At 40.2% G+C, this 12,775-nt stretch overlaps 1 protein-coding gene across 1 annotated transcript; it reads right to left on the bottom strand.

Moving 5' to 3' along the window:
- Positions 1-2,484: 2,484 nt before the first annotated feature.
- Positions 2,485-12,510, bottom strand: UBE2A (ubiquitin conjugating enzyme E2 A). The gene is made up of 6 exons (XM_002832041.5): positions 12,160-12,510; positions 11,934-12,014; positions 11,514-11,539; positions 5,317-5,406; positions 4,245-4,333; positions 2,485-3,779 (listed from the first exon to the last, which is right to left on the bottom strand). The coding sequence occupies exons 1-6, from the start codon at positions 12,201-12,203 to the stop codon at positions 3,651-3,653; spliced, it is 459 nt and encodes a 152-aa protein (XP_002832087.1). The 5' UTR covers positions 12,204-12,510; the 3' UTR covers positions 2,485-3,650.
- Between the last annotated feature and the right edge of the window lie 265 nt (positions 12,511-12,775).

Below are 12,775 nucleotides of genomic sequence, written 5' to 3'. Positions count from 1 at the left end.
GAGGTGGGGAAAGGTAGGGGATTGTTAAATATAATCTGGTTTGTCTAGGTGAGTCCAACAGAACAGAATATTAAGGTAGTTACAGTTAGGAAGGCTCCCAAATAATTGCGCCAAGTAGATACAAATTTCGTTACCGGATTTGAGGGGCCAGATTGCCTAACTTCTTAGGATCTGTGATACTGATACAGAATTAGAGCAAAATCACCTAACTTGCTTGAGGATAAAATAATGTTGAGAATGGCGTTGGCATGAATGAGCTGCTGACAAGCTTGCTGTTGTTCCATTTTGTCCCCTTTCAGTTGGTTACTGTATTTTCCCTTTCTTTGAAATGTAGTCATTCTTAACCCAGTAACCTTCCTATAAAATCTGTACAGGTACATGAGCAATTTCAAATTTTATTTGGATTAAGTGCTTTTTATACTGAGGAACTGTTCTTTCCATTTTATATCTAGCTTTTAGTCTCACAGATCTACTTTTTGGATTTTTTCCTCCCCTTTGATTGCAAAATGAATGGCAATATCATGCACTTTGTTGGGATTCTTTTTTAGTAGTATACAATGCATTCTCTTTGCTATGAGTAACCCCTGAAGCTGGAGATGGGTCCTAAATAAAGGATTCTAATTGCAGCTTTGGTTCTTCATCATACCTCCTTCCCCACATCAGCACGTGCAGAATTGAAAAGTTCAAACCTGACTGCCATTTGAAAAAGGGACATTGCAAATTTGTTTTCGTTAACTTTGTTATCAATACATGTAGCCTGTGGTGTTAAAAATTTTAAAGGGAGAAAGAGGCAATTAGCATGAAATGTTCAAATGAATGGTTTGTGGTGCCTTTGACCATGCATATGTTGTTTTGGGAGGTCAGCTTGTTGGCTCTGTTGTAAGGTTTTAAACGGATTATCCTATGGAAGAGATTGGGTATAGTGTTTCTCAGGAGGTGTACAAAAGAAAAAAGTTATTAAACCTGACCATTCTGAGTCTCGCCTTACATTTTTTCAGGTATGATTAACAGTGTCAATATTTAAAGCACTCAGCCACATAGCAGGATGAAAAAGTTAATGTAAAACTAATCCACCAAATAGAAAAATTTAATGTGGTTCTACTTTGAAGCAGAAATGGACTTGAGGGAAAATATTAAGCAAATTGAAGGACATTGCTCCTAGGTGAAACAATCCAAGTAATGTGGTAATTAGTGCAGAATGTACTCCTCCATACTGAGGCTTCAAGTACCATGTCTTAAAAGATGAGTGAGATACATGTGTCATAAGGACTTAACTTCATTTAGCCCCATCCACCCAACCAAACAAGTGCCAAGAGGCGGTAGTTTTTACAAAGTCATTGTCCTTGCCTCTTCAAATGAGATGGGTTGCTCCTCAGAAGAAAGTAGTTTTGTTTAATCAAAGTCATTGAGGATACCTGTACTCCCAAACTTTACATAGGATTTAAAATACCATCTAGGCCGGGCGCGGTGGCTCAGGCTTGTAATCCCAGAACTTTGGGAGGCCGAGGCGGGTGGATCATGAGGTCAGGAGTTTAAGACCAGCCTGGCCAACACAGTGAAACCCCGTCTCTACTAAAAATACAAAAATTAGCTGGGCGTGGTGGCGAGCACCTGTAATCCCAGCTACTTGGGAAGCTGAGGCAGGAGAATCGTTTGAACCCAGGAGGCGGAGGTGGCAGTGAGCCAAAATTGCACCACTGCACTCCAGTCTGGGCGACAGAGCTAGACTCCGTCTCAAAAAAAAAAAAAAAAAAAAAAAATCTAATAATTTGGTACTGTTTGTTTTTGAGCTAGGGCTTTTAAAGAGGTGGTATATCAGGGTCAACAAGTTAGATCTTGGTCTCTGAGGGTGCTGATAAATACCTAGGTTGGTTTATCCCTGCCCCCCCACCCCCCATAACTTCATTCCCTTGATTGATTATAATGTATACTGAGGTAACTTTAATAATTTTACATTCTGTTAAAATTTTTTTTTTTTTTGAGAGGAAGTCTCACTCTGTCACCAGGCTGGAGTGCAGTAGCACGATCTTGGCTCACTGCAACCTCTGCCTCCTGAGTTCAAACGATTCTCCTGCCTCAGCCTCCCAAGCAGATGGGACTACAGGGGCATGCCACCACGCCTGGCTAATTTCTTTGTATTTTTGGTTGAGACAGGGTTTCACCATGTTAGCCAGGTTGGTCGATCTTCTGACCTCGTGATCTGCCCACCTCGGCCTCCCAAAGTGCTGGGATTACAGGCGTGAACCACTGTGCCTGGCAACATATTCTGTTAATATGTTTAAAAAGCATTACCACTTATGACTGGAAAGAAAAAAAAGGTTCTCTCCAGAAGTATCTATCTTGTCTTTTCTACTCCCAGAATGAGTATTTTTGCTTTTACCTTAATGTTTGAGGGGGGAAATGAGTAGATATGAGATCCCAATAAGAAACCAATATAAAAAGTTTATACTGAGCTAAAAAAAAAAAAAAAAGATACCTTGACTATGAAATTTTAAGGTTATTTTTATTTACAACTTTTGAAAAATGTACATTTTTTTTACATGGGTTACTTGTGCAAAGTTAGATTTGGAAGTGATAAATGCATAAAAGGTGACAATAGAACATTAGATAAAACATTTACAAGCCTTGTCCCATACTGCTACTTAAAGGTACTATATATCTAAAAGTATAAATATCCAAAAAAAGATTGCAGACATTGGCTTTAAGGTTCTCAGATGCTGAAAGGGAAGAAATTAAAGCATGCAGCAATAACTCAGGATTTGAGTGGAAAACAGTTTGCCACAGATATGCTATGCTCCCTTCCTTGAATTCATTAAAACTCTAAAATAAAGATAGACAATTGAGTTTATTCACCTAGGGCAGCACTGATCCTTTAAAAAGATTAAAGGATCTCCAACTTTCCCTAGCTCAAAAACTCATGATTGTTTCCATTCCTCTGCTCCCACGCCTCTTTTAAAAAGCAAAAACCCAGAAGACCAATAATTCTGAAACTTAGCATGAGTGTGCCCAGTCAGCAGCTTGCAAAGAGAGGATGTGTCAGTTACTACAATTGCTGTACTCCTTTAGCTGAGTCCTTCAACTTTCTCCTTGCCAGTAAATACTATCTTGTAATTCATATGACTGAGATCTTAGTATCACAGGATTTTTAGCTCCCATCCCTCCTTCAAAATTGTTTACATGGATTTGTTTCTATTCTCTGTAGGCCATATTCCAAACACATTCACTTCTAAATCCAACACAAGTGAAGGACCAGCCAGGATGAAACACTTCAGCAATCATTTTGTTAAAAAACAACATCCTAGTCATCAAGCTAAGCATAAGCACCTCTTGTATAACAATTCATCTTAAAAGCTTAAAAGTACAATAATAAAAATAACTGCCTGAAAACTGGAAATGAAATACAACAGAAAAACTGAAGCATTAGTAATTTTTGCAAGTAACCCAGGTACAGTACATTTGATTTCATAGAGGGTGTTTTCTGATGTTTAAGGAGAGGGGAGAAGGGGTAGGAAAACTTGGCAAGGAAGATGGAAACAGCACAACAGCTATTTTGCTTTTAATAAAGTAAATGTAATGACATGAGTAGGGTGGTGACAAACACATCAATATATATTTTTCTTATGGCCAGTTTCTTTAAACTGTACCCGGGGTCAACAATCGCGCCAGCTTTGTTCTACTATTGCAGAAACACGCTTTTCATATTCCCGTTTGTTCTCCTGGTACAGCTGAGCAGCCTGGCTGTTTGCTGGACTATTGGGATTGGGTTCATCCAATAGAGACTAAAGAGACAATTTTTTACATGTCAGTTCCTTAATGCAAAACAACTATTTTATAAGGTAGTGACACCCAGTTGAAATTGTCCTAAGTACAGCTACATTTCTTGTCTTTAGCATACAAACCCAGAGTTATATGAATCTGCTAGTAGCTAGGAAGATATATGTGGCTTTTTTTTTTTTTTTTTTTTTTTTTTAAGGGAGATAGAGTCTCACTATGTTGCCCAGGCTGGTCTCAAACTCCTGAACTCAAGCAATCCTCCCACCTTGGCCTGCCAAAGTGCTGAGGTTACAGGTGTGAGCGACTGTACCCAGCTGACTTGGGTCTTAATGGTCTACTTTTCATCTATAAAACAAACAAGCTTTGACCAAAAATAAAAAGATCTATTACATTATGACTTTCAAAAACAATTCAATTGCTAATATAAACATATTAAAAGTTATAGTTCGTCACATTAAGGAAAAATTCACCTGTATGGATGTTAGAATGGAAGACACATCATAGGTTGGACTCCAACGGTTCTGAAGTATATCCAGACATATACTACCATCTGCGTAGACTAAGAACAAAGAAGTAGGTACATTAAACGTAACAAGACCACTAAGGTTTTAACATTATAGACAAAACAAAACTAGTCAAGAATACTTTGCTTTTGAAGTTTAAAAAGATTCCTATGTTGCTAACTGCCTAAAAAGATGAGTCACAACCACCACTAGTGAAATAATCAGGATGATCAGAGAATGTCAGATGTGATCAGTATAAAACTGGAAGATACTTAGTGTTCATCCTTTGGAAAAGGCTGCCCTATTATCCAGGAAATCAGAAACATTTTTGAACAGGGTCCCTAGCTATCCACAGACATGTGGGAAATTCATTCCACCAAATTTGTAGGCTGTATCCCCTATCTGAAATAACAAAAGATCACTCAGAGTTCACAAGATTTCATTTTGGCATAAAGATAAAAATATCTGATACCCTGAAAAATACTTCATTAACCTAAATAAAAGGCAAGCTGTTCTAGGCTTACTACTATTTTAAAAAGTGCAAAGTGGTAAGTTAGAATCACCTGTGGTGCTTTTATGACATACCGTATGCCTGGCCCTCAACAACAGAATCCTATTCAGTAGGTTTGGAGTGGGGCGAAGGCATCTGTATTTTTAAAATGTTCCACAGTAATTCTGATATGCATCCAATGAAAACTACTTTTCTAAACACTAGTGAAAATAATTACAACACAAGACTATCCCAATCTGGCCTAGCATTAAAAGGAAACCTCAAGAGCATCCTTCGTTTTGTTTAATAAGTAAATGGCAAAGATCATCAAAATCAGGAGGCTCCCAGACTCCAAGCAAAGAGAAAATACCTCCACTGCTTCAGTTCTAGGACAAGACAGCCACAGACAACCAAGAACAAGTTCAGCTTTCAGGAAGCAGCAAGCTGCCTAAACAAATACTCAGGCACCACAAAATACACAGGAAATGTGGAATACTCCATAATAAACACTATAGTAGTTTAAAACACTGTACTAAAAGTGATACTTGCCATTTGGATGGAACATCTTAGAGACAAATCTAACTGTAGGTGGTTTATTTGGATATTCTTCAGTGAATTCTATTGTAAGTTTAAATGTTCCTGTGGTTAGAAAAGAAAGATTTAAGAAAATGTATTTATCACTTTGTTCAGTAGTACTTTGTTTTTAATGCTATGTGGGTTTTTCCAAGTATTAAATAATGCAAAGATACAGGGTAGAGAAGAGAGGCCAGGTAAGAAATACATCTCTGGGAATTGCTCTAAGAACTACTCAAATGTGATTTTTTGTTTTGCCATTATTTCCCCCCAAACTTGAAGACAGCCATCATAAACACAAAATTACTGCTTACAAGACTTTAGCCACTGTACATTTTGAAAACATCCTTAAAATAAGAAACTGGGCCCAAAATTTGGCCTTCTTCCTTTAGAAGACCAAAAGACCTCAAAGGCCTATTTTAGTCAGCTGCCATCTTAAACTCTCCAGTGATTTTTAAACAGACTAGAAAGAATGAAAGCACAAAGGTTCAAAAACCAATGCCAGAATACAAATCCATAATCAAGTTATTTTTAAAATAGAAGGGAGTAAGTATAAAAGTGTTCATACTGGTTCCTTTTCATGTCATAGTGACCCTATAATGAAAACTTAATTGAATTTAAGCCAGGAAAAACTTCATAGTCCCTCTCAGAAACCCTTAAGTATGGCTCATAAGGTATTTCACTATAAAATCAACTCAATTATTCACACATATGGAGGGAATTAACGGCAGAAATAATTTTAAAATCACATTTGGTTTAGATTGCATTCATGTTTCCAGCAAATTTATTTTTCTAATGTTTATGCTACTATTGAAATGAAATTATTTTTCTTAAATATATGTCAACCTAAGGTAGCAGGAGGCCCTAAAGCATAGTAGGTTATAAACTTACTTACAAGGCATGGACAAACTGGATCTCATTCAAGAATTGTAAGATGTGATCTGAAGAGATTATATCTTTTAAAATATTATTTTCAATTGTTTGTTGAATAAATTCAAGAAAACAATTGAGCAATGTTTTATCCTGGCTGAAATCTGTTCAAGTAAACTTAAAAGAATCAGTTACTATATGGTATAAGGTGATGCATGTTCCACTGTATTACTCTGGTCCATTTAACAAATTATTCTAAAACAACAGACCATACTTCAGTGTATTTCTTACTGGTTCCTTCAGAGTTAGCAATTTATTTCCTTTTTGTTCTCATTAAAAGGTTTATCACTGCTTAAGAAAAAGAGAGAAGACTATAATCATTCTAGGACTAGATCTGTGACAAAATAGTATCAAAAAGTTTGTTTTTAGCAAGCTCATTGGAAACAATTTGCTAACAAAGCTTCCCTTAGTATGAGCAAATGTCTCAAAGCTTCATAATAATATAAAATGCAACATATAGGGACATTATATTCCTCAAACTATTGTTACTCCCTATTTTCTTTTCAAAGCCAGACCTGAAGATACTATGTATTATAACTAAGGAAAGAAAGTAAAATCTTATGGAATGGACAAACATATGCCCATTAGAAGTATGGAAGTATGTCCATCAGAACATACTTCACCTTTATCACCACCTGGTCATAAATCTTCCTCTTTCTGAGGAAGAAAGCACAGTTCTTCCTTTTCAGTATTTATTGACATTATAATATGGAAGAAAAAGCGGGAATGTGTTAGAGTTCAAAACTTTGAGTTTCCTTATGTATTATGATCTCAAGTGTAAACACACTTGGATCAATGTTGCAATCTGACTAAATTATGGGTAAGAGACACTGCTCTAAAACTGGGCAGATGTAACAGCACATGGAGATCCCAGCTACTTTAAAACCATCACTAAATATGGTATCTAAAGGTAGTAAAGCAAGACATAGGGAAGCCATAAGCAAAAACAGTAAAACATACTGGCTGAGAGCATGAGTTCTGCAGTCAGACAGGTCTGGGCCCAAGTCCTTGCTTTGGTACTTACTAGCTGTGAGACTTTGGGGAAGGTGTTCTCCTTGACTAAACCTTAAGTTCCTCATTTGTAAAATGAGATTAATAATAGTACCCACCATGCAGCATTGTTGTGAGGTTTAAATGAGAGAAATATGCATAGTGCCACAAAGTTAAGTGCTCCAAAACCATGAGCAACTATTTTTGCTACAATAATTCTAAAGTTTCACATCTCTAGACTCAGCTGAAGGAGGCAAAACCCAAAAATCAGAACTATCAGTAAGAAATATACAATTAAGGCATTCAGATATTAAACAGTACTTTTAGGTCTACATCAAACACTCACAGTTCAAAGCAAGTTGAGTACCTATACTGGTGGCTCACAAGTTCCTTGACTTGAGCTTTCTGCATACACTTGCCCAGAAGTTCAACTAGGTGATTACCTAGCTACCAAAGAAGTTAATCGCAAGTCTTTTACAACAGTTCACTTAATATCTTGAGAAGTGAAGCAACCTATTTATGTCTACTTGAATATAAATTAAGACTTAACCCAAATCTTATTCAAAGTACACATTAAAAAGAGGGTAAAAACTTTACACTTTTAGTCACATTAATCAGAACCTGTTTAGTATAACCTTCAATGTAATTTCTAAGCTCTAAAACAAATGTTAAGGGAATTTAAAATCCCAGAATTAGTATTATGCAGTCTGAGACTACAGCTTACCCTCTGCATATTTAGAAGGCTAGGCTTTAAAATAACTGAAAATTTAAGCCTCACCATTGTTGTACATAATGTATACTAATTTTGTTCATCTTCCCGAGGAGGCTAAGACATTGTAAGGAAAGTATCAATTAATCCATCTATACAGGGAGACCACCAAAATAACATAAACGTGTTAAGTGACTGGTGTATGGCAATAAGGAGTGATATGGTTGAACTAGAGGGGGTATATGTTCTGCCTAAAGACATTCACAAAGTCAAGTTTTGGAAAATACTGTGTTGGCCAAAGAAAACACACCTGCAGGTGTTTTCTGCCATGTGGCCACCAGTTTGTGACCCCTGAGAAGAAAGCAAAATACATATAACTTCAAAATTATTTTTGATGACTGAAAATCGATTTTTCAAGTAATATCCAAAACTCTTCATCATAGGATTTATTTATCTTTAAAACACTCTTAGTGGACTTTAGAGATTCATTTTGAAAAAGATTTTATGACTCAGAAACATTTCCAAAAATTAAAAAAAAATAAAAAAGATTTATACCCCAATTCTAAAGAACACATCTATTATGAAAAGCAAATACCAGTACCTTACCATGTCTATTAACAATTTTTAGATTATGTGATGAAGATTATATTCCATAATCTTTGTATTTAGCATGTATACCAAGATATTCTGATGAGGAAGCATTTCTCCCCAATGTTTTGGTAGTGTAAGCTCGAGAATATATTCCTCTTACTTCGAGTGTGTGAAGTTAAACCAAAATACTCTTAAGTGTTGCTTTTCTTAAGATTTCAACACTCTAACTAGGACCTGGTTGTTCCAGAAACTTCCATAACGAACGGTTTACAACGAAGAAGCAAAAGTAGTTTTGGGGTTCTTAATTAATAACATAATATATTGGAAACAACAAAATCAACTATGCCACTTTTCCCTAATCAGTCTTTTCTCTAACTGTAAATTCCCCAACTATAAATAAAGGGTATTCAAAAAATGGTTAAGGCTGGGCATGGCTGCTCATGCCTGTAATCATAGCACTTTGGGAGGCCGAGGTAGACGGATCACCTCAGGTCAGGAGTTCAAGACCAGCCTGGCCAACATAGTGAAACCCCCTCTTTACTAAAAATACAAAACTTAGCTGGGCGTGGTGGTAGGTGCCTGCAATCCCAGCTACTCAGGAGGCTGAGGCAGAAGAATTGCTTGAACCTGGGAGGCAGAGGTTGCAGTGAGCTGAGCTCGTGCCACTGCACTCCAGCCTGGGTGACAACAGCAAAACTCCATCTCAAAAAAAAAAAAAAAAAAAGCTAAAATTTTTTTTGTGGGGGAACCACAGGCCACAGTGTTCCAGACACCTGAGGAAGCATCCATCGGTAGCAGACTGTTCAACAGAACAAATCAGCCTGAGTAATTCCTTTCAGTAATGCTAGGATGGAGATACACATCATCAAATAGAACCAGTAATGTCAAAGGTGACAGTCCTGGTAGATAATGGACTCCATAAGTACCTTTTCAATTCATACCACTTAAGAGAAGCACCCTTAAAATATTTAGGTAGCCAATCCCCAGCAAAGTGATGTACTATTAATAAAGCTGTGCCCAGCATAAAACAGAGTAAAACGAGGAAAAAAGAAGCCAATGAAAACAAAGCCTACTACAGCTAAAGCAAACACGCAGTTAATCTGTACATTTAAAGCTCAGGTAAAAAGAACTAGTGCTGGCCGGGTGCGGTGGCTCAAGCCTGTAGTCCCAGCACTTTGGGAGGCCAAGGCAGGTGGATCCCAAGGTGAGGAGTTTGAGACCAGCCTGGCCAACATGGTGAAACCCCGTCTCTACTAAAGATACAAAAAATTAGCTGGGCGCGGTATCGCGCACCTGTAATCCCAGCTACTCAGGAGGCTGAGGCAAGAGAATCGCTTGAACCTGGGAGGCAGAGGTTGCAGTGAGCCGAGATCACACCATCGCACTCCAGCCTGGGTGACAGGGCGCAACTCCGTCTCAAAAAAACAAAAACAAAAAACAAACAAAAAAACTAGTGCCAATCTGGCAGAGGAAAATTAAGTGTAGCTATAGTTTCTTGCTACAAATCAGTTCAAATGATTAACCGCGCCAAAGTAGTATGCCCTTACAATCACTGTCTCCTGCTGTCATTTCTTTTCTTTGCAGCCCTGAAGAGTAATGATATTTACCCAGGGGGTAAAGGTAAAGAGGAAGCTAAAAATATTTAGGTGACTGTCCACAGTTTCCTGGGGAAATCTAAGTACTTGAGATGAATTACAGACTTAGTTGATATTGACTTACCTCACAACATTTTGTGGACTGGTAGCATCAAAAAGCAATCCGGCTCAGCAACGTAAGTATGTATTAAGTAGTTTGCAGAAATGTTTTTGTTCCCACCTTCAAACTGAAGTGTGTGTGTGTGTGTGTATAAATGCTATGTGACCGAAGGAAATCATTGAGGAAAAAAATAACAGAAAGATCCTTTTCCTTTTTTTTAAAACCTTAAATATTAAAGAATTTCATGAGTTCAAATACTTTAATCATCCTTTAAATGTATTAAACTTTCAAAAAACAACCACACACACACACAACTGAGTGTAGAACTATCAATGTCATTTTTCTGGTTGTGATAGGGTCTAGTCATTCAAGATGTTACCAAACGGGAGGGTTTGGGGAGAGGACTGGGTTAACGGTATAAAAGGTGTCTCTATTATTTCTTGCAACTGCATATGAATCTATAATTATCTAAAATCAGAAAGTTTTTAAAAAGCAATTTACACATGTGTTTTTAAAAGTTAAACCTAAATCAATTAAAAATTATGTACCTACTGGTACATGTAGTACTTTCAGGTAGGCAGGACACTGATCAAAAGGGTACATTAAGGCTAACTTCAATTGTGAAGCTGCTTTGAAATTACTCATCATAACGTCTTGATGAAAGCACACACTGCAAATTCACTTAAAAATAAGAAAGAATACTGTACTCAAATGAGGCATTTAAGACCATCTTAGAGCAGTGAGGCTGACAGGCATTCAATGTCAGATTGTGGAAACCAGACAGTTGTATGCAAGGGATTCTCGCATCCACTCAACATCCAACACACATCTACCAAGCACCTGCTGAACACAATTCCTGCCCTTGGGGTAGAATTCTGAACCAGATGGTCTCTGGGGTCTCTGCTGACTATCAGCAACTGGTTGGGTTTATACTAATTCAGTGATGGAGGGCTGAATTTAGCAGAATCATAGCCCAAGCCTCAAAAATCCTTAATACCAGTGCTATGATTGCTCCTTTTAAAAAGTGACTGCCTTACCCAGATTTTTTTTTTTTAAGAAAGCAAGAAGAAAGGTGCAGTTCTAGTCAAGCACACAATATCCAGAACAACCAGCCACACACTGCATTCCACTCAAGCCTTTAGCAGACAGAGGCTAGGCAGAGGCAGGTTCCTAAGCAGGAGACACTTCCAGGATGACTGGGAACCCTTTCCCCAGATGACCAGGCTCCTGAAAAGTGGGTAAAGAAACTCTCTCTTACCATCCTCAAACGGGGTCCCTTCAGGCCTGCAACACAGAGAAAAATGGTCAGTTCCCACTTAAGGGGCCTCCCTTCTCCCTGCTTCATCTGAGATGGCTATCCCGAGCTCTGCCATCTCCAGCACCGCTGCCGGGGTCGGAAGCCACTACAAATGGATGTCCCGGGCTCAGAGACACAGGGCAAGCCGCCGCGCCTAACCGCCACCACTCCCCGCCCCGCCCCCCTAGAACCCCAAGCGGCTCCCCCTGGCAGCGGGAACTGAGCTAATCGAGGCACAGGCTCCGGGGAGGCGCCTAGGCCCAGCCAGACCCAAACATTTTCCCCTACCCCCTTGGCCTCCGCGGGGGGCCCGCCCCGGAGCGCAGACCGAAGCAGCTTGCGTCCCCAGTTTTCTCGCCACCGCCACGAACGCAGACTCACCCGAAAATGACCGCGTTCCACACCATTATGTTGTTCTCGGACGGAGCCCCGCTGACTCCGGCTGGAGGATCCTCCTGCAACCTTCGGGAAGACAGACAGGGGTCCCCCTAGGCCGGCACTGGCGCCCGCTCCCGGCCGCTCCCCAGCCCTCCCCGCCCGGCGCGCCTCGGGACCCGCCCTGTGCCCCAGCTCGCAACCCCCGGCCTCGGCCGTCCCCTCGGTTTACCTCTTGAAGTCCCGCATGAGGCGCCGCCGAGCCGGGGTGGACATGTCGCGAGCGGGGTCAGGGGTGGGGCATACACTGGGGTCTCGGGTTCCCGCGGCGGGCGACGAGGCCGAGGAGGCTGGAGAAGCCGGAGAAGGGGAGGCAGAAACACCCAGAGGAACCGCGCTGCCTCTCCGAAGTCGAGGGTCGGTCTGGCGCCGGCTAAGCACCACCCCAGTGTAGACGGGGGCTGAACCAACCTGAGAGCAGAGAGAGGGGGGTGGAACGTCGAGCGCCGGACAGGCCGTACCAAGACGGGGCGGGGGGTGCGCGAGGAAAGTTGCTTATGTCATTAAAGCCCCGCGGGAGGCCGGGGGCGGGGCCGCGAGCGCAGAGGCGTTAGGGTACGCCGGAGCCCCGGGCGCTGGAGGAGCTCGTGGTGGAACGGGGTACATCCCCACCTGCTAATTCTAAGGCAAACCCTGGGAAGTTTTCGGCTTTTTTTTTCTCTTTTTTTCTTTTTCTATTCGTTTTTGTTTGTTTTGTGACCAGATTATTCATGAAAGCGCGCACTATGCCCGGGGAGGAGAGGGGAGAAGTTTGGAAGTCCCAAACTAGAGGACGAAGGAGTGGGCGG

This window comes from Pongo abelii, chromosome X, assembly GCF_028885655.2.
Source record: "Pongo abelii isolate AG06213 chromosome X, NHGRI_mPonAbe1-v2.0_pri, whole genome shotgun sequence".
Lineage (NCBI taxonomy): Eukaryota > Metazoa > Chordata > Mammalia > Primates > Hominidae > Pongo > Pongo abelii.
The sequence above is the reverse complement of the archived record's forward strand: the minus strand, read 5'-3'. Positions and strand labels throughout refer to the sequence as shown.

What these genes read in the sequence shown, in the direction of transcription:
- UBE2A (XM_002832041.5), bottom strand. Translation starts at nt 12,203, where the DNA reads ATGTCCACCCCGGCTCGGCGGCGCCTCATGCGGGACTTCAAGAG. An exon ending in AGGGACCCCGTTTGAGGATG is followed by an intron (nt 5,407 to 11,513) that starts GTAAGAGAGAGT and finishes TTCTAACCACAG; the next exon opens with GAACATTTAAACTTACAATA. An exon ending in TAAGATGTTCCATCCAAATG is followed by an intron (nt 4,334 to 5,316) that starts GCAAGTATCACT and finishes CTTTGTTCTTAG; the next exon opens with TCTACGCAGATGGTAGTATA.